This window comes from Anopheles moucheti, chromosome 2, assembly GCF_943734755.1.
Source record: "Anopheles moucheti chromosome 2, idAnoMoucSN_F20_07, whole genome shotgun sequence".
In the NCBI taxonomy this organism is placed as follows: Eukaryota; Metazoa; Arthropoda; class Insecta; order Diptera; family Culicidae; genus Anopheles; species Anopheles moucheti.
In genome coordinates, this window is record NC_069140.1 from 71,536,022 (window position 1) to 71,558,719 (window position 22,698).

The window sequence follows — 22,698 nt, forward strand, 5'->3', positions numbered from 1 at the left end:
TGTGCGAACAATTATATTTTAACAATACCTCCAGTGGTTTGCCCACATTCCACAGCGAAGCGATGTAGCACTGTAATCGAGTCGAGTAATAAGAAATTTAAAAATAAGTCAAGTCGTATAAAATCTTTACTTACTGTAAGATTGAAGGATTCGGAAGATTTTAATTGAGGAATGCTTAAATATTCTTTAGAATTATATTTTCCATTAAGATAGTACATTTTAAAAGCATTTTCTTATTTTCTCATTATCTTTATCAAACACATCTTGAATGACAAAAGTTGTACCATCAGATTGTAATAAATTCAGCTGTACATTGATTTCCTCATGTATTACTGACATTCAAAGAATTCCCAGTCGTTCTGGAATATTCAATCACCATCTGGGGTATATACTATTTGGTGTAATCTCAAATTTCGAAATGATCGTTTTTTGAGATTCGTAACGGATTTGGAGGAATCCTCCACGCACCACTTTAAAGATAATTTTGTGGAATTTTATTCGTTGCCTCTGTAGTTAGTTGTTAAAGTGTTATGGATATTTATTTATAAGCGATTATGGATATCTTGGTGCTTTCTGTAATCCTGAGATACATGGTTATAAACAGTGCTTTGCTAATGAAATCTGATGACAGGAAGGACAAGGCGACCATCATTAAACCCTTCGAACAAACATTCAACTAAACATATAACCTGGTAAAAATGTTTATCTAATAAAATCTTTTTCAATATTTCTATTGTTTGCAGATGGCACTCGACGGTAAAGCAATTAAGGAAGAGATACCAGATAAAGACACATACGAGACGAGTGCTCGTAAATTGAAAGGTGAGTCCAAGTTGAAAATTTTCTTCAGCCTAAACCATAATTATTTTTCCTCATCAGGCAAATATTTTATTGCCAGCAAATTCTAGCACATCCCAGCACAATGAAATTACTTTCTTCCAAAGGATGGAACCGGTTCCATATTTCACTCAAAAGCTTGCTTTTTCTGCTTTTTCGGGAGTACGATAAACCACCCCCGTCTCAGGTTAATAAATGGGACGGTACCGTTTCCCCATAATCGAATGAAACCTCACCTGGCAATACATTAGCCGTGCCTCATCCTAATTACAAATCAGGTGCTAAATTGTGTTTACATTAGGGAAACACCGAACGCTTCATTACTTTGGGTGACCTTTCGTGCCCGTCGCTCCTTTTCGATCGTCCCCCGGGGGGCGATTCTTGTGCAAAACCCCCGGGCGAACGTCTCTTATCAATTCGGGCACAGTCGAGTTTGAGTGTTTGTTGAACGATGGAAAGATGGTAAACGATGCTCAAAGCGGAGTCATGGATAATAGAAGGTAGCGAACTAACGCGCATCCCGCACCCATCCCGAGGCAAAAGCGGGAAGGCAATGTTCCTTCCAAGGGGTTCCTTCCGAACGATGTCTACAATTTTGCAGGTGGGCTAAACTTGAGTTTTTCCTGCCCCACTCTGCGAGAGTCCCTGCGAGTGTTGACGACAAGGATTACGACGAGGAGGAGGACCAACGGAACGTGCTCAATCCGATGCCAGCAGAAAAATGGAACCATTCCCGCACTTTAACTTTGCCGAGCGAATAAAGAAAATCGTGCGCAAAATAAAATAAGGGAGCGAAGTGAAATAACCCTCCATCCGTCGCGACAAAAGTGTCCCTTTTTGCGAAGCATCTCAAACAGTGCTGGGAGATTTGTTGATTCACCGCAAAAGTGCCATTTACGTGGACTTTCCCATTGAGGTGGCGGGCGACTTTGAGCGCAAATCTATCTTGCGACATTCAGCCCACTTCGTTCGCACTGATTTTCCCCAGCCCGATGTGGTTGCGGGTGGCGCGCGTGTGGGCGGAAAAAAAACCCCACTCGCCGAGCGCGTGCGGCTGATTTGATAAAGAAAGAATTATATGTGCGCTCCACCCGGGGTTGATTTTATTTTCCCCGTGCGCTCCACCCCGCGTCCCCGCGTCCGTGCTCATCCCAACGGCTGGACTGCTACTTTATCGCCGTTTGCGCCACCCGTCAGCACGTGATGGTGGTGGGAAAAAGTTCTCCCACTGTGGTCGCGAAAGAAAGCAAACCCGTGCGACGCAATGGTACCGTGTGGCTGGATGCTGATACGCGCGCCCGAAAAGGGCACAACCCAGTCCGGAAGGATTCCATGAATCAGCAAATGTTTGCAAATTGGTAATCATGTCTTGGGTGGGTGGATAGTGGACGGTGGTCCTGGTGGTGGTGGTGGTGAGACCGACAACACCCGGTAGTGGAATTGGAATCGTGTCTTCCAACGGTGGACGTTCGTGAGAGAGTCTCACACCCACGCTGCTCGATGAAGCACGATGAAGTGACTGTCGCGCAACACAGCCCATATCGCCCTGCCGGAGCAAAATGCAGCCAAGAGTGGATGGTGAGGAAAAATCATTTTCCACCACCGTATGCCGATCCGGTTGGATTATGTGGGTGCGGCCAGGTGACGAAGGAATGTGGCGATCAGAATACACCTCTGTTCTGTCACACCGTTTTCCATTATATTTTCCCCCGAAAGATAACAAGACTACTGGCCGGGTGACCACCCCCTTTCCGGGAGAGAAGGGGCCAATAACAGCCACCGGACAACTGAGTCGAGGTGTTGCTCGGTTTGCCCGATGAGATCGGATTAAGCAGACCTCTGAACGCGCCGTCCTACGGTGCGAATTCGCAATTACAGACGGGCAGATGAAAAGCTTTTCGCCTGGTGGAAAAGGACCATTCGGTTACCGAAAACTCGGTACGCAAAATCAACACAAGGCGAACACCAACGCGAGTGAAAATTCATTTGCATATCAGCGCGATGGTACGCGTAACTACTTTCGCGCTGCAGCTCACACTTTCGGGGCAGTAATCTTGGCCCGTTGTTGAGGTAGAGGTGTGCTGAATGGGTCGGATTGATTGAAAAGTTTGCAGAATAAAAAAATACGGTTTTTACGACGTTTTTTCGCTCGATTTTCATTAATCGATTACGGGTTTTTTGTGTTGCATGGTGAGGATGTAAAAAGTACAATAGGCATAATTGTTGTATAAATGTTGTTTTTTTTTCGTTAGAACGGCCAGGCAGTATCGACTTATTTTTACCGCTTAGCCGGATAGTCAGTCCCTGCTACGGGGGTTTGTTCCTGATGGGATCTTCCGGCTTCCTTTTTTAAATGTTGTTTGTTTAAATCATATACAAAATAATTATGAAATATCATATTTTAATATTTAATATCAAACACATAAAGATCATATTAAAATTTATTTCGTTCTGGTAACCGTATTACTATTCTTCGGAACTGTATATGCGGATTACTATAGCGGAACGCTATAACCCGGGAAAAATCCGCTCGAATTCCCGTGTAAGTCGAAACCTGGTACAATTTCGTTTATACTTCAAAGTCACAGAGTCGCCTTTCTTCCCTGCACTTAATTTATGCAGCGAATCAGGCGATTTTTAGAAAGATTACATTAAAATAAGTTAAAAATAAATGTTTTTTTTTTGTGACAAAAAAGGAATTTGCGACCAATTTTCACCATTTTGCTTAGATTTTATGCTATAAACTAGCTAATCTGTCAAATTTCCAAAAACTGCGTATCTCCGAATCCGCGAATAAGAGGATCCGCGAATCTCGGGGACTGCCTGTACACGTTTACAGCGCAATATACTATCTGGTGACAATATGTGATAGTGTATTGAAAAACAAAATGTATAAGAATTGCACAAAAAAGCATTTTTCATTCTTAACAAGTTTGTAGAAAGTTAAGTTGTTAAATAACACCCGTATGATCAACGTTCCATTGTAATTATTTTTATTGGAAAATCGAGTGTGGGAAATGTTTAGAATTGGTCTCTCTAAGAATGATTTAAATTTGATATTCGTTAAGGGTGAGCCTAAATTTTAAGAAAAATAAAATACTTTTTTAAATCGCACTTGGAGCTCAAACTCAAGTGTGGTATTTTGGCACTGAAGTTTCATTTAAAAACACCGTTCCCAGCTATCAAAATTTGTCCTGCTGTTTTCCACCTCCTATGAACTTATCCGTTGCTATTTGTACGACACGCAATACGCGCGTCATCCAACCACTGTTGCCGCATACGTGCAGGCGGTCGGTGCGATCGGTTGATACTTTTCCCACGATTTCCAACGTAAACAAAACTATTTATGCAAATCGAGCGCCACCTCACCGTCCCGGTTCCGGTTTTGGGATGGCGAAATGGTAATTGCGCTAAGTGTTCGATGGTTTGCCGTTTCGGAACAGATTTGATTGATCCATCGCGTGCGGCTAGTGTAACGCCGTTTTCACCGTCCGCGGGTTGGACGCATTCGTCAGGATAGCGAATTCGTGTGGTGATGATAAATCAACAACGAGGTATAAAGTTCCTTGCTGCCGAAGTACGAACGCCTCGTGCGAGGTGTGATAGTGTGCCGAGAACGAATGTGCAAAAAGGGCCGCTCAAGCATTATGGTCAGCTGGTGACGTAGGGATAATGCTGGACGAGTGGTTAAATATGAACGATGGAACGGTAAGGATGCGTGCGATAATGCTAAGACGAAGGATTGCGTTGCCAGCACGAACCGGGTCAAATTACTGGTACCATGTGGGTAGAGTTGATGGGACATTACTGGGCAGGCATTTAAAGCTTTATGTAGGTTATTCGTGGTAGTTTTCTTGTAACTGCTGAAATACCTCACATTGGCTGTTAAATGTGCTTGTTGTTGTGACAGTTGTTTTTCGAATGCGAAAGAAAACACCAACGGGAAGATGTTGGGGCGGTCCGGTGGCACGGAGGCAATCCCCTGTAGCAAGGACTACAAAACGAGAAACGAGTAGATTTCGGTAGAAAGAATATGAGAAAGCTTAAAAATTAAATTGAATGAAAATAGAATGAATTAAAGAACTTTTTTTTACCCAAATCTTTGAATCACTCACAAAAACGATAAATAATTTGCATCACTTTAAAAACTTAAGAAAGATTAAAATTGGTTGGATTTTAACGTACATGGATTTCTATTATATTAGAGAACAGAATAATTAAAGTTGTTTTTGAAATAGTGCAACTTATTAGAAGAATATTCCAAGTACGATGTAAATAGTGTAAATTTTGCAAGAATGTTGTAAACACATGTAGAAAACGTTTTTCCAAAGTTTTATTTAGTTTTAGTGATAAAATCATCAAAATGGTATTGATTATTGCACGATTGTAACTAATAACATGACATTAATTATTATTTAACGATTTTTTTTATTTAAACAGTTGATGTACATGAACTATTTACAAACCAAACCAATGAACTTATGATGAACTCTAAACTGATGGATTCGTGTTTTTCCGACACCGTCAATCGGTTATAATTTAATTTATTTTGAATCTTTTTTAAGCTCCTGGACACAGGTGGTATAAATTGAAACTTCTGCTATTAGTGTTGAAATATCATAAAACAAATATAGGCTATTCATTGGACATATGATATTTTTAAAAGATTATAATATATATTTAGAATAAAAAATAGACAATGACCGCTTCACTTTAATAAAAACAGTAATTTTTTCGCTGAAAAAAGAAATAACATGAAGATAGATGTAAAAAATACATGAAAAAATGTTTTACCCAATATTGCACCATTATTTAGAGTCAAAGCAGCAAATTGTCTGCAATAGTTTAAATTTGGTGTAAAAATATCACATCGGTTTGGAAAATAATTGTTCCCGTCCAGGGTTCCGTCACTGTCCCGTAGCTCACGCCACCGATGGCATTTGCGTTCATTTCACACGCTTGTTTGTCTACGTTTCTTCACGTGCGAATGGTATGCCGATGGTTATGGCGCTATAAGGAGTGAGAAAAGGGACAAACTGGAAAACAACGGAAGAACAAGCACAAAAAAAAAATCCCTAAAGAAACTCTAGAAAAACAACCAAAGCAAAAAAGGGGTCCAAAGGAAGCCGCTTTTCCGACGGAACATTCCTCCCCCCCCCACCCTCTCTCTTCGCCCTTCGAACAACGCCCAGTATCAACGAACAAACGGAAACCACCCACCACAACCACCACCAACTGGCACGGGATGGGAAACATGACGGCCGGTGTGAGTGTTGTGCATCCATCTGCAAAATCATCCTCGTATTCTTTCCGTCCACCTCACCCCGGGTCCGGTTTTGCCGCTTTTGTCGGGTGGTAAATTAAGCCGCAGGACAACACGCCATGGGCAGATGCAGGAGGGCGGCCACGAAGCCCAGCGTTTAAGGAGGCAATGCAAAAGCGACGGAAAATCGCCCTCCGGTGTGCGAACACGGCCAGCTGAAGGTGGCCAAGGTTCGTCTGCAAATGTTAATGGAAGTGGGTGGGGAGATGCGGTGGGAGGGGGGGGGGGTTGTGTGAGAGAGGGCGAAAAAAGCAACAACCGACACAGGGAAGGAAAACATAATCAACCCCCTTTTGGATGGGGTATTGAATGGGTGTGTGTGGCTGGGAAGGAGGAAAAAAACAAACGGAGGTAAGCTTTTCGTGTACCGAAGAAGGCGAGATGGCGAGTGAGCGTGAGTGAGTGGGCAAATTCAATCACGCAAAGGACGCGCTGAGGTGAGGTGAGAACGATGGAGCGATTTTTATTGCCACATTTTGATGCTATCGATGAATTTTCCCATCGGTTTTGGTTCGCGCGGTTGGGGAATTTCCGCGTGCACACCGCGCGGGAAATATTACGCCCGATGCCGGACCGGTTCCTACCATTTTTCGGGGCATTGCGATAAATCCTCTCGGTAGCGCGGTAGCGAACGCGCTTTCATGTGCCAGGCGATCGGAGATAGGATTTTTTCTTCATCACTTAGCAAAGGCGGCAGTAATTTTTCCCTGATGCCATTTTCCCATTCCTTTTTTATTTGTTTTTTTGTTCTCCCGGTGGTATTGTTTCGTTTATCCACTTATTGCAATTGAGCGGAAATTAAACCGCACAAACCTTTAGCGAAAGTTTTGCAAGTTAGCAAATTGTTTGCTGTTTTTTTTTATTAACTTCAGCATGGGCATGTTTCTTTTGCTGGCTAAAGCAACAAACAAACCCACAAAAACTCCACCTCTCGACTGTACATTTTTAATTGAACAACGTTTTCCACATCGCTTGCGGAATGAAATTACGGTTTGTCGAAATATTGTGAATTAAAATAGCATTAAATGGAAAATAAACTCCGGCTCGCACTGTTTTGTCTTTTTTTTGTGAGCGGCGGTGGCTATTTTAAATTCTTCCACTGCATCGCTATGCCGCAGCCTTTAGCGAAGTACTTGTGCCGGCATCCAATTTCCAGCACCTTTCCGTGCGGCCGAACTCGAACGTTCGCTTCAATGGCCACATCGTTTATCCAGCTGTTACGGTGCCGAACTCGCCCCCAAAAAACCGAATCCCCCCTCTCCCCCCCCTCCCCTCTCCCCCTCCATCCCTTCCCAACCCGGTAGCGGTTCACAGTGCGTTCTGGTGACAATGCCCAAAAATAAACCACACCCAAACACGGGCGCACATGTGGCATTGTTTTCGTACAATTTATATAAAATAGAAAAATAAATATTTTAATACACTGCACTCACATACACACACACACATAGTGGGATGTCGATGCATTGGCGCCGGCCAGCTTCCGATGCTGAGCTGGTAAATACGATGGAAAATTTGATGCAGGTTGTGCGGATGTGCGGGCTAAAAGCAGCTGGAAATTTTCCCGATCGGTGCACTTACTGGTAGGGCCTGGGGGCCATTTCACAACGAGCTTCTAACACCCAGTTGGTGCTTGCCTGTGGTTTAATAGCATAATTTAAAGCTGTTGAAATTTTAGGAAAAACACATTTAATTTGTATATTTTACTAAAAAATGCATATAAAATGTATAATAAAATCTAAGAAGCAATAAATATATTTAAAACAATAAAATTTAGGCGATATTATTTACTAACATCCTTTTCTTATTCATGTGTTTTGTTAGTCGTGATCTCTGTTCAATCTAGCATATTGTTGAATTGTTTTTTGTCGTATAAATTTTACTTCTTCAATTATTACAACTTTCATACAGTCAGCATTATCCACGCAATAATTTTTAATTTGCAATTGTTCGAATTTTATGATGAAAGACGTGTTTAGTGTTAATTTTGCAATTATTATATCGACAAAATCAAAACAAAATAGATTATTTAATATAAGGTGTGAGCATCTAATTGATGTTTATACTATTTAATAAGATTTTTTTAAAATGAAAACTGATTTGTTTTTTTTAGTTCATCTCTGTTTAAGTTAAGTATTTTTAAATAAAAATGATAACTTACATTTTCATTGAATACATTTGTCATCGGATTCGGGTTCTTTTTGTCCTTTAGGCAATATTTTGAGTTCATTAATTTTCTACTTCATGTTCATGTCTCTGCTTGAATTTCTAGCTTGGAATTTATTACAAACTTCTCGATTATGTACTAAAACTTCAATTCATCGTTAGTGTTGCATTAAACTTGATTTGACGGATGAAGTGTTTTTAATTTATTTACCTTCGCTTGGTGGGAAAGCAATTTCATATTGTCTCGCAAATCCTGAGGGAGCCACAAAATTGCATCAACTATAATCTCTTTCGTCATTGTTTGTTTTCAGGTTAACAAACATTTAATTAATTTAATTGCTTTCGGTGTCATACCGTTACCTTTATTGACTTTTCTACTGCAACTTGCTGTAGGCCATTTTCATTCCATTTCAGTTAGCGTTCAGGCTTGGTTTTCGAATAATAATGTGGAAAAAATTGGTCTTATTACAAAACATTATAAACTGATATAGATTTCAGGTAATAATAATAATAGTTGAATATTATACATAGACATAGATTCACTCCAAACAATCATCACAATTCGATTTTCTATTAGGGAAAATGACAGAATCATTATGAATTAAATTTAAACCCATTTAGCATTGATATTAATAATAAAAATATTTTAGTTTAATAAAGTTTTATTTTGTTAGAAAATATTTTAGTAAGTTTCCGTTGCCTCATAATCTAAAAACTGCTGAAATATATTTAAAATGCTGTTAATGTATTTTGCTGGACATTTTTTCGAAAGAAGGATCAGAACGTATCGACTTACACCTTATTCATTTATTTGAAAGAGTAAACCTTTAAAACTCGATTAATTAAGTGCAAGTTGTAAGCATTTTTTTAATCATAAGTTATATGCAATACCTCACGTCGCGCTATTCACCTATTAAATTAGCCAAAATTATGCCAGAAAATGCATTGGTCGCTTGATATGATAACAATCAAGCATGGGAAGAGCGTATCTTCTGCATCGAACGTTCAAACTTGGCTCAACAGTCGTTGGAGCTCTGGAAGCAAATCTGCATTACGTCACTTACAGACGACGGTTTGGTGTAACGTTAAAGTGCAGCAGCAGCAGCAGCAGCAGAAGTCACTCGCACCGGTCGTTCGTCGATAATGACAGAAACCAACCGCTAGCGTTTCCTTACACAACACTCCAAGGATTCGAGAGAACCAGGCATTCGCGCGCTCGGACATTAACCGGAAGCCAGCGTCTCGGGTGGCAGAAGAAGCCAACGCCATACCAGGGCTTTCGGCCACAGACAAGGCTGCCACTGACAAACGCCAAGTGCTTCCAATTCGTGCCCCTTCGCTCTTTTCACACACACAGCGAGTAGTTCACTCCAAACGCCATCAGTACCAGATGGCTATTGCGCGTGTGAGGGAAAACCGAGAGGACCGTGAGCCGTCTGTGCCGTCTGCCAAAGTGTATCCACCGCCCTGGGAAGGCAGGCAGGCCAGGGCAGATGGCGGAAAAGTAATAGAAAACAGAACTCCTGCCAGAACTGGTGGGCCGTAATGAAATGCGCGCCCGGTCGATGTTTCGTGCCCTCCGGGTGTTGGCTCGTTGCTTCAACGCCCGAGCCCGAGCCGGTGCCGGGTGGCTAAGAAGTGATTAACCCTCGCGCACGGCAAACGGTCACCCGGCCACCGCGTCCGACGCGGGTAACGTGTGGCCGTTGGTCAACTTCCTCCAAAAAACCCCGAACCCGGCCAAGGTTGTACCGGCTTCCTTACTGCTGCTGAGAGCTCCTTTCACGGGCGCGCTTCCCATTGCGCCGTATTCGCCTTTCGTAACCTTTCCACATCCATTTTCGGCCATTCGGCCATTCGGAGCTCGCTGCCATCTGCAGCGGACGGGTTCTAGTGTGCGTGAATGAATACACTTCACTGCCAGCCGCAGGTCGGTCGAGTCGAAGCTTTTCGGGACGTGCACCATTCTTCGGGACATGCCTGCCAGCTGTTGCCACGTGCAGCTCCACTGCCTGCTTGTTTTGCCGGTGCCGTCTAAGCTTCCTTCGGTGGGTTTCGACCATCGGGATCGGTTTCCGTTTCCTGTTTGCCAGCCTTCGTCGTATGTACCGTACAATACACGAGGGGTTTCCTGAACCGGTGGGACACACTGTCACTGACATCTCCGTAGCGCACAATGCCAATTTATAATGATTTGTGAAGAATATTTTTCCCACAGAACGCCAGATTCAGCTGGGAAAGGAGGCATGGTTTTTTTCTCTGTGTGTGTTTCTCACTCGTATACCAGTTGGAGAAGGTTATCAGGTTTCCGTTTCTAAACTATCTTTAGATGGCCGTAGGAAGGACTCGTAGGAAACAATTTCAATTCAGTATCGATTAATTCCTGTTCCTGTCAGTAATTGTGTACAGAGTGCCTGCATAACGGACACTCCTCTGCCTGGAAAGGTGAGAGAAGGTCGTGGTAAAAATAGTTCCACCTAATGTAACGATTTGTCCAACCGCTTGTGGGCAGCCATTACACGTACGTGGAAGCATTCATTGTCATGTACACGGCTGCAGCTAAAAACGGAACAACCGAGCCCCGGTTTTTGTGCCGTTGCACAATTGCGAGCTGGTGATGTGTTTATTTATGGATTTCATCCACATTTTACGAGTACGGTCCTCCAGAATTGATGAACACACAACGTGATTTTATGTAAGAATGGGCTTATGTAAATATGGTTTGAAATTGGTCAATTTGGGAATGAGATTTATGGATGCAATAAGAAGATTTATAGAATGAGATTGTAGCATTTCGTGTTTATCTCTTGGTATATTGTCGTCAAAGAATTCAAAAAATGATTTTTTTTGGGTACTTTTCAGAATTTAGTCCTTAAGTCCTACGGATAAACTATTTCGTATTGCTGTTGTAACAAAAAAAAGCTTCAATTTACTTGAGATAAATTCATCCATCGTGTAATATCTGTCATTCCGGCTCAATGATAAATTCTTACTTGCGTCTGTAGCGTCAAGCTTTAGCGGAATCCCTTTAGTGAAGATGTATTCATCTCTTCCCATTTTCTCCCATCACCTGCCTACCGTTACCGATCAGACCAATCGGCATCATCCTCGGATCGAATGCGATATCGCATATGGTTAAATCTGCAAAACAAATGTAAACTGCCATAAATTGCCGCATTAGAACGCCCGAACACCCCGACGTTGATCTTCGGGTCCGGTCGGGTGGTTTGGTTCACTTTTCGCCAGGACGGATGCCGATGAAATCATGCAAATAAGCGGAAGTCGTAATCTGTCTTCGCAGCGTACGGTGCACGGACCAATATGTCTGCATATGTCCCATGTTTGTCTTCACTAATCCCTCACCCGGTATTGCCGGCATTGCTTGGACCGGGTGCAAGACAAAAGCGTGAATTTATCGAGCGAAGATGTTATGCATGAGCGCAATCATCAGAAATGGTACCTTGAGCAAAGCGGGCCCTTATCTATGCCGATGGGAAAGACATGAGTTGTAGGTTTTTCTTCCCTTGGGTAAGATATCGCTACCAAGTGCTAGTGTGTGAAGATAACACTGAAATTCATTCCACTGATTCATGGGAAAGGCAATAATTCTCGCATATATGAAGTAGTTTCTTATTAGTAAAGATTTCTTGTTGCTTTTTTAGGTATTGTTTGTTTCTTTTTTTATTGATTCGTTATTTCTGTCTTTGTTTTTCGCTTTGTATTTTCTTTTATATTTTTTGCTTAATTAAAGTTGTTTCTTTATGTTTTATTATGTTCATTTAAATTTTGTTAATAGTTTTATTTTCAAAATATTATGTTAATGATAATAATGCCAATACTTTCTTAAACTTAACTAGATTTTAGTTTATTCTTAAGTTTTAAAAAAATTGAATAGAAATTTAAACCTTCTTTCTCCAACATTCTATTGCTTAAGCCAAGAAGCCCACAAAAATCATTAAATGCTTCTTGTTATCTCCCTTCAGATGTTGAATCAACATTTCTTTTTCTTAGTTTAGCGTAGAATGATGAAAAAATAAAACTTTTCCCAAAACTTTGTAGAAAACAAAATTTTATTCTAAGAGAGAAACAAACTTTCCGGACATAAGCAAAACGAACTTTCTACTCCTCCACCTATTTTTAGATCAAAATCATTGTTTTGATTGTTGCCCTACATTTGAGATTTTATGTGGCGGAAAAAACTCCTCTCGGCGTTGAAAATCTCGCCCTTTATTCGATTTTTTTTCTACCCCTTGGTGCATCGGAATTACAGCAAACAAATAGCGTGGGTAGCAAAGCAACACACCAACCCACTGCCCTGAAGCAGCTACGCTACGGGAAGTTGTTGAAAATTCTTAAACATCAGCACTTGCTAGTAGTACTACGCAGTAGTAACGTAAAAATGGTTCGATCAGTATCGTATCTGTTGCAGACAGGCTAAATAGCTGGCGGGCTTTAGAAGCAGCAACGGCAGCAGCAGGAAAGCAACATATCCGCTTCCGGAAAATTCGGTAAGGTGCCTTGATCGTCATCAACAACTTTTAATCTCCCGCGAGCTAGCGACGAGAATGGGCCACAAATAACAAGGGAAGAAATGTACAAAAACAGAAATTTCAGCACGGCCTACTATGCCAGTTGCAGTTGATTGAGAAAGCATTTTTCTCAATGAAATGAGTAGCGTCTTAGTAGGCGTAGTGGATTTTAAATATTTCAACGCATCACGTGGTGGGATGTTGTTAATTTGTACGTTGGGTAGGGTTTTGTATTAGTGCCTACACATGGTTTACTTCACTGGCTGAAATATTTTGAATCATTTTAGCATTATTTTTCGCAACAACTGTAGTTGTTTTGTTTGTTTGCTCCAGCTGTTACCCTGGAACTGGACAGCCTGCAAGGTGGTGCACAGTGGACGGCAGGAATTGTGTGTGTCATTTTGTTGTTTGTGGTTCCACCGATCGTTTGTACGCAAATTGAACACTCGCAAAGAGACATGTACACAGTCACACATGCGGAGACGTGTCGGACGAAATGTTTGCAACCAGGAACACACAGCATCAGATTCGCTTCGTTTGCAGATCCCCATCCGAATGGCTACGACAAGGAATCTCCACATGCCAGGAAACGCTATGGGTTTGCGTGTGTGGCTGTGTGGATAGGTTCAATGCTGTTCTAGTGGATGCTTTCATCTCCGCAGCAGCCCAATATCACCCAAATATGTGCGCTGTTGCAAACAGGAGGCAGGTGGTGGAACAAAGACCCGGTCCGGTTGGTGGTAGTGGCGACATCCGATCTGCACCGAACACGTGGACGGTAAACATTGGGCATTGCCGGAGACAGGAGAGGCCCATATTTATAATGAGACTGACCGCACGATACCGAAAGCCGGAAATATCGTAAATAAATATTTTGCAGGCCGAAATGTTTATGACGCGTCCGCTGCGGGAGCATCCAGCTTTTGTTGTCAGCAGCCAGCGGTCAGCATGGTGCACCCGTCCAATTCCTGCACGCTGTATGTGCTCCGGGTTTGTTGCTTCCTGTTATGTTTTTTTTCCATTTTTGCTCCCCTTTTTCTGTTCCACCGTGCAGCATGTCTACCGTTCAGCAATGCTTTGCTGTTCTTATGGGACAGTTTGGTGCTGCTTTCGATTGGTTCCAAGTCCAACAACGCCTGAAGCTATGCAATCTGGTTGTAGGTCGAACACATCGAAACACACGAGTGTTTCGTTGAAGATATCACAATGCGGAGCGAAAGCAAAGTCGCCAAAGAATGGTCAGAAATAGATCATGTTTTCGTGTTTTACCAGTGACCTGGTCTGAGGATCTCAACTCTTTTTTTGTGCATCTGTACCATCGTTTAAATCGTCATATTGCCGTGATGCGATGCGTCTACTAAAACCTGTTCTGTTCTAGTCTAGTAGAACTATACAGTTTTTGCAAACTGAAATGAAGAAAACACAACAACAAACAAACATGCTGCAATTCGTTCCAAAAATGATAATGAATCGATTCCTTTGTGGTTATCGAACGAAACCGATGTTTACACTTCACCTTTGTGATGAGAAGCCGAATTTGTGTTTAATTAATACAAACATCAAATAATGCAACAAATGGATATGTTTGGCCTCGTTCTAGCAATTTCTATCGCGCAAGGGGTTGGGAATGATTGTCGGCATGTTCGTCTTGCTTTTGTTTGGTACATAACTGCAAAATGTTATGTACCATAATAACGCATTACACAAACATGACTATGTATTTTCCACCCTTGTCAACATCACGGCGGTAAGCACTGTTGTTTATTTCTGCGTTATTGTCTATCGTCTGTTTCTTTATGGATGGCTCTTTGCGGTTTATTCAAATGAAGATGTATTTATATTGACAATTGGTCAATGTTATATTGCTTTAGGTTGGATGTTTAGTAAACGCAATTATTAGTTAGGCTTTTCACATTTATCAACTTTGTTACAAAGTCGTCTAATTTTAAGAGAATTTCGCTTTTTTTTTATTACGTATGCATTATAAAATGAGCAAAAGTTTGAAAAGTACTATGCACTTCACTTGAATCCTACGTATAATTAGCATTCAGGAAAAAAGATGCGAAGTCTTATAAGGCAGCCATACGGCAACAGGTCAGAAGCTAAGCTAAAACCACCTAAAACAAAAATTGTATGTTATTTATTATAACATTTTTATTACGCAACTTAAAATTAATCTACCCAAAACTAACTCTCTTATCGTTTTCGGAGTGCAATTCAAATCACCACACTTTCACAGAACAAAGTTCATCTCAGGGCTCATTCAATTATTACGTATCACAAAATTGTCAATTTTTGACCCCCTCCCTAATGCAACAAAACATAAAACTTAAATCAGATCCTCTCTATAAATTACGTAACATTTTGCTGCACTCCTCCAACTATTAAAAAAAATCTTTTTTTAAATCTGATGAGTAATAATTCAATGAGAGTAATTTATGTAATTCCATCGTATTTCGACAAATGTAAAAAGGAACAAACATACTGCCTAGTAATTTTCCTACTCACGCCAGACTGACTTGCTAAATCGTTTGCTAATAATTTGAAGTTGTTTTAGAACATTTTTCAATCCATACAGTCATTCATTCTTCTGCATGATACTTCATTAACAATATTTGTTTTCTGACAGTCCGTATGTTTCATAATTAAAATTGGTATAATTGTCATATACCAAGTTAACTAAACCAAGGCCAGGTTCTGGATAAACATATCAATTTCCGAAAGACGCTTCGAATGCAAGTTCTCCATCACTACAGATCCCAAACGTATGAAAATTACCCATTTGCTAAGCGTCCACTTAAAAAAGCTAAAGATGGTCGTTTGGGTTCTTACACTTCATAATACGCAGGCGAATCTGTCGAAATCTGGCGAATCAAAAATTCGAAAATCTGTCGTCTTTTTGAATGGTTGTCTTCTGTTCATTCTCATTATTCAATTTATTTATTGGCAAATCTTGTCCTTTTTGATAAAACCAATTTTCAAAAGCTTTTTTTAAAAAAATGAATCTATAGCTACAATTGTAGGTAAAGTATTTTAAGTTACTCTTTTTCTGTCATTGAACACGCAATGGAACATCAGAAATTTAGAGTGTCCATAAAAAATGGCATTTTGTTGGGAAAAATTGGTTACATTGAATTGACAAGCATCGTGGAACTCAGCACCATTAAAATCAACTGGTCAGCTGGTATACTAACTTCAAACATGGCCGTACAAATACCGATCGTGATGCAGTACGTTATAGTTGTTGAAAGTTGATGATTGTATCGTGAATGAGCGTCCGAGCTCTAAATGATATTGAACAATGAACTGATGTATGGTTAATGATTGATGTACAATAAAATTGTATGAAGTTCTTTAAGATAGTTAATAACTTGGATGCATCATTCTAAGGCTGTTGTTCTCTTCAAACTCAATGTAAATTTTATGAGGCGACGATGCTTGTCATCTGATAATATAACGTTGCCGAACATAATCTGTTATAATGGATGCAAACTGGATCCAATTCTACACACCGGAATTCAAAATCACCATCTGAGTGGACACCAAAAGTTATCAAAAAATTAAACCTCCTCTCTCCCCTATGCAACAAATCGTAACGCATGTACTAACCCTCTCCCCACCCCTATCTGCGTTACGTAATAATTGAATGATCACTTCACCTTCGATCTTCACCTTATCGGGCCGAAGCCGACCATATCGGGCGAGGTGTTTGAACGAAGCCTGAAAAGCAATTACCTTACTTTAATGTTAGTGGTGGTTACAAATTAAACGATAAAGCTTTAAAATTTTGCCTGTGGATAAAAGGAAAGTTAAAAAACACGGAATAATGCCGGGTTCTCCTTTAGGTGGCAGGAAACTCGTGTGAAAAATGGTGTGAAGTTTATCCATTTCGAATTCGATCATTTCAATGCACATTTTTAATAGACAATGATGACTCAACTGTCCTATGTCCAACTGTTCTCTTGAATGATATTGTGAATGTATGCATAAAGTTACTATTCAGCAAACCGTAGATTTGTTCAAGTTATATTCTAGGTTCATTCAGCATTCGTAATTGTAATTATTAATCTTCATTATCATTAATCATAATTCAAAAGATTAACTAATTTTAATCCAAAATAATTGATAAGTGATACCATACGTGATGTAATACATATAGGTACTTGCGCAGGTGTTTTAATTCCTTTTTGAATAAACGTTTTTTCATCGTAACTTTTGCAAAAAAACCGTAAATAATACCACTTTTGGACCCATGTAACCACCAATGGAAAATTAAAGTCATTGACTGAATGAAGACGTTATACCGTCATCGTTCGAACATTGCATTATGATTGTATGAAACTAACCCAGTAAATGTAAATTTAAAGCAACAAATCCGCAACATAACTCATAAATTTTAAACTGTAATGCAATTATTGTTTTTCTTATCTTACCACACATCCATACCTTGTATCAATCGCTTCGGCTTGTTTTTATCATCAATCTGTTTTCCGGCCTCCCGTCCACTGACCAGACGCTTTCAAATTAGAAAATTATCACCACGTGCAAAGCATGTGCCAGTCGGTCCTAGGGGGAGGTTAAAAAAAAACGCTCCCCCCACCCCCCTTTTGGGAGGGGGATGGTAAAATAAATATGGATCGCCCTGGTCTGGCCGGCCCGGCTTGGATGTAATTTTATTTCTGTCCAGAAACGTTCGCATCTTCACCATCTGTTTCCGTTCGGATGCCAGCGTACCGGGTGGCCAATGTGTGAAACGCGGGAGGCTCACTTTACTGGACAATGTTTTTTTTTATTTCTCCTGTCGGTAGCGAACCGGTGATGGGTTCAAAACCAACGCGCCATACTGGACGCGTTGCGTTCCACGGTGGTTGTGTCAATGGGGAATGGTTTTGGAATGGTCTTTTCTCTGTGTGTTTTTTTCCTGTTGGCCTCTGTGTGTTTGCGTGCTATATTCGTTTTGCTCTTCAGATTCCATTCTCGTCTGCAGGCATGCCAATCTGGCATGCTTCAAGCTTCGATAGATCAACAGCAGACGCGCATCGTCTGCTGGAGCATGAGTGCCAGCTGCAGCAGCAGTAGCAGCAGCAGCCACGGAGTCGTTTGTACGCCGGTATTACAACCATGAAGCAATAGTTTAGCATGGGATGGAGGGTGCCACCGAGCGGTGAAAATGCTAGGCCCGAGCCGTTGGCACCTGTCACTGGCAAGCTGTTTCCAATTGATTAAATCGAAAAATGTTTGAATTAAATAGCGCTTGGCGGGCGATTTAGCGGCGAAGGTTAGCGGTTTGCGGCACCGTTGTCCGAAAGGGGTGTTTGATGCATCTGTTCGTGTGCTGTCGTCGGAATGCTGTCAATGATTGGATTCACCTGATTCGATCGACAGCATCGGGATGAATGAAATGGATCGAAAATCACCCCTGCACCACCCAATACCATCTTCCTCCCCCGCAAAAACCCTTCGCCACTGGTTGGGAAACGACTCAAATCGATTAAGTGGCATCCTGTTCTGGGAATAGCCTGTGCAAGTGTCACTATTTGTACCACCGGACGGAAGGATTAAATTTCAATTGTTATTCTCTGACCGATCGTCGTTGTGTGTCTGTTGAGACTTGAAAAAAAACAACTGACTAGAAACTCACTACAGACAATAAATCTCTCGATTTGCTTTGCGTTTTTTTTGCAACGACAGCCACACAGGAAGCCAATTTTTGGCCACTCCAACCAAACACTGGAAGCAAAACGCAACCAAACGTAAGGTAGTGCAACGTATCGTTGGCAATTTTGTTGATCTGGCTGGCAGTTGAATCGTTAACACTATCGTCGACGAGCTGCGAAAGGGCTGGAAACAAATATCGTGCGTTGTAGTGCAAATCGTCTAACCGATATTCCAATTTTATCGCTCGCCCATGCTTCCTGCTATCGATTGCAGTTGTGAATTTTCACATCGAGGCTTTTCGTATTTTGTCGCTACTCGCAAGCGTATTCCGGTAGCGTTCTGGCCGTTCTTTGCGGAAAAGCTCTGCGGTATTACGCAGAGCCTTTATACCTTCGTTGCTATCTTCGTTCAGTGTTGTGGCGTTATTCATTTTTTTATGAGGATCACAGTGGAAAAAATAGGGGTTTTAATGCTTACTATAAAATACCATGCTTATAGTTTATACTAAATACGTCATATAAATACGTACAGTTGACTATGAAATTACGCTCAATTAAAATACATAGTACCGATGAATATAACACTTTTTCAATAAATGGATGGAATGGCGCCTAAATGCGCCTAAATGTATGCTATATTTGTTTTAATTAGTAACCCAAAATAAGGTTACTACATTTTCTACAAGTTGTCTTCATTACGGGAGGACTAATTAAAATTATTCTGCCAAAGGTCATCATTGGTATTATCACTTATCATCATAGAGGGTCAGTCGTTTACTGGAAATTTAGTAATATAAATTGGATACCGATAAATTTTCCAACTAAAAAGTTCTTTTTGTAAGATGAGTTATCAAAATTATTAAATTTGGTGTGATAAATCCTCGTTATAAAAAAACTCACATTTTAATTATGAATTTTAAAAACCTTTCGTTCTAGGCTGAACACTTTCATGTATGAAATTATTCATTTTTAATCTAAGTGGTGAAAAATGGCTTGAAATTCCTAATGTTTTGATAAGGGCGATTTCTGCAAAACTGAATATAAGCGATTTTCAGACTTGGATTTTTTAATGAATTGGACTGAAAGGAAGTTTTAGCTCATTGGAACACAATTTACCCAATGTTTTTCCGCATTATGTCCAAAAGCTTATTCTGAACAATTATTCAATGTGTCAAAAAGTTGTCAAAAATTGTGAAAATCTCTTTCAGCCTCTTTAATCAAAATGAAATTCTTCTAAAAGGAAGCTTTTTTAGACTTCAGCCTGAAAATGAGAAAGTTTTACTTTCCTTCCCTTAACGAAAAGCTCCCATTGTGAGCACTACTAAGAAATGGTTCAAAACCCACTCTTCTACGTCGGCAGCACGTATCGGGCCATCGGGCAACGAGCCCACGGACCGACGGCGGCATAATAGGTTGAAGTGTCATGTTCAGTGAGTGTGTTGGCAATACACTTGTACACCAATTTTTAACCACTTTTTTCTACCACTTCCCGAATCGATCGAACTTCATTCTTGATTGCATCGCTGCATAACTGCACCGTTTGGGACCGTAGTACCGTTCGGCACCTTCGCGAACGGTTCCTGCATCCGGGGCATCACTTAGCGCGCACAATCTCGCTTGCCGTACGCTGTGGCTTCCGGCGGGAACGCGTGACAGTCGGATCAATTGTTCATCGTTTGCATTGTCGCGCTGGGCTGTCATGTCCTTTTTAGCGGATTCCGAAACCTGCCCACTACCTGGCGATGTGAGTGCATCAACAAGCGACGGGGGAAAAAAATGGCGAACAGTGTACACCCGATTTTCCTATCATCGAAGAACGGTTGCGAGATAACACGATGCGAATGGAAAGTGTTTGGCATATCGAGGTTCGATAGATGCAGTGGCGTTGCTCTTTTTTTTTTCGTTCATTTCTGATCGAACGAGATTGTCAAATGCAAGTGTGTCGGGCGTGTGTTGGCATGTTTAGATGAAGGTTGATGGTTTGGATTTTATTCAATAGCAATAAAAATGTCAAATTGATGAAGCAGTTTTGCTTTCGCAAACGATACATTATCATGAATAGATTTTTTTTAGAAGGTTTACTACGCTTACAGTCTTTACCAAGGTTTAAATTAAATAAAAATATTGCTAAATCTTTATTTTCCCTTACACATTCATCACCTTCGGGGTTGACGACACTCAGCTGTGCTATTTTCCAAGCGCTCAGCAAATCTCCCGAATTTCATACTCATTTTTCCACCATTTTCCGGAACCAGCCTGGCGCGCGCACAGCGAATGAGTGAAATTATCCATTCACGGTAAAGTTTTTGGTTATGACAGTTTTGTAATTAGTTGCAAAACTGATTGGTTGACTGGTTGAGCGCCCGATTTGCACGTTGTGCGCGGAGGCGTGCGGTGCGCATTTCCCCGGCGGTCGTGCCGGGAACCAAACAACGCAGGGGAGTAAGAGAATGCGAGGAAACAAAAAAAAACGCATACAAAGAGGGAAAAATAAAGGAACGCGCCACCTGCAACACCGAACCAGCGGGTAGGTTGGGTGAAAATAGTGTTCTCACTATTGCGCGCCCTTCAAGCAGCGCATGAGGCGGCTATCGCTGGAGTAGTTGCGAGACCGAGATGAATGAAGGCTTCATTTGCTTTTTCCACCACCCGGGACGCATTCCAGTTCCGCCGGGGTAGCGTGCGTGTGACACCGGACCGTCGGATGTGGTGTAAGCCGGGCCAGAGGGGGTCAGAGGGTGCCCATGTAAAGCGTATCCTAAAAGGACGCTTTCCCAGTCGTGCACCTGGATGATGGAAATCCGTATCGGAGCGAGTGGTAGAATATTTTTCCCAACTCCGAACGACGAGCGTCACCAGGCGCCTCCATCGGGTGTGGTTGATTTTGCTGCACGGCGGCCTTGGCCTGGACACCGTTCCCATTTTTTCCCATCCTTCTCATTCAGGCCTTCCGAGGCCAATGTGATGGCGTACAATTAAGCGTTTACTCGACGGTTACGGGGAGCACCCGTTGAACCGATTTTGATTGAAATTTCAATTAATTTATTTCTTTTTCCCATGCACACCCACCATGCACACAGACAAACATCGGCACATACACTCGCTTTCATCCCGAAAGTAACCACAGGTAGCGCTGTCGCTTTCACCGAAGCCAACACACCGGGGAGTGCCAACGCCAACGACACGGCACCCTGTCACGAACATTGACTGATTTTTCTACTCCCGAAACTCCCGATGCACGCGTTTCGATCCTCCATACTGATCTGGCCGTTTCTTTCTCCTTCTCGACTCTTCTTTTCTCTTTCATGGCACCGCACCGCAGGCAAGGAACAATGCCGCACACCGGACTCACCGGAGGGGGCACGGGTGGTGGCACCCCGGTCACCCATCTCGCCGCAGATCTCGCAACATCACAGCACGCTGGTACCGCCAAGATCGGCCTCATCACAAGTCAATCGCCACGGGAGCTCATCGCCAACCGGCACTGTCAATGGCAGCGGCGGTAGTCTCGGCAGCCTGACGCCACCGCCGGCCATCACGCCCGCCTCGGCGGCCGCCGTTGCTGCAGCGGCAGCTGCTGCCGCCGCCCAGCAGGACACCGCCAAGCTGCTGAAGATCCGCCGGTTCCTCGGTGCGCTCGTTCAGTTCGGGCAGGATGCTAACGTCGACACCGGTGACCGGGTGCGCTCTTTGGTTCTCTCACTGGCGGTAAGTGTGTAATTAGTACATTCGAAAAAATGTCTGCTTGCAAATTATTAGAAATTTTGCTTTTTAAATAAATCCTTTGCTAATGGTTCAAAAGCGATCAATTGTATTGATATCGTATAAGATTGTTTAATATCTTAAATGTACGCACACTTCTACCTTAATCAAAATAGCAACGTTCTCCTGGGATCTTATGCAGCACAAAGATCAATTCCAATAAACTCTAGTGAGGTGTTGGGTCAATTAAGTCTTTTGAATGAACAGAGCGAAGCGCCGTGAGCGCAAGGTAGCCAAAAGCTCAAGCGGGTATGTTGAGCACTGAGGCTGAAAGGATGGTCTTGGGAGATTCAGAAAGGCAAACTTAGGAAAATTCAAGAGGTGCTTTAGAAGAAACACTAAAAGGGAAACAAAAATCAAATTTGAGCAATTCGATATTGTGTGAAACACTCTTCCAGCCCATGGTTCCAGGGCGGAACCGGAC

The 22,698-nt window shown here is 41.8% G+C and overlaps 1 protein-coding gene across 1 annotated transcript in view; it reads left to right on the forward strand.

Moving 5' to 3' along the window:
• The first annotated feature begins 743 nt into the window (after nt 1–743).
• LOC128306796 (protein CBFA2T2) overlaps nt 744–22,698 on the forward strand; it is a 29,794-nt gene continuing 7,839 nt past the window's right edge. The window contains exons 1-3 of the mRNA XM_053044449.1: nt 744–822; nt 10,251–10,256; nt 21,835–22,220. Coding sequence (XP_052900409.1) covers nt 744–822; nt 10,251–10,256; nt 21,835–22,220 — 471 coding nt within the window. The remainder of the gene's footprint in view (nt 823–10,250; nt 10,257–21,834; nt 22,221–22,698) is intronic.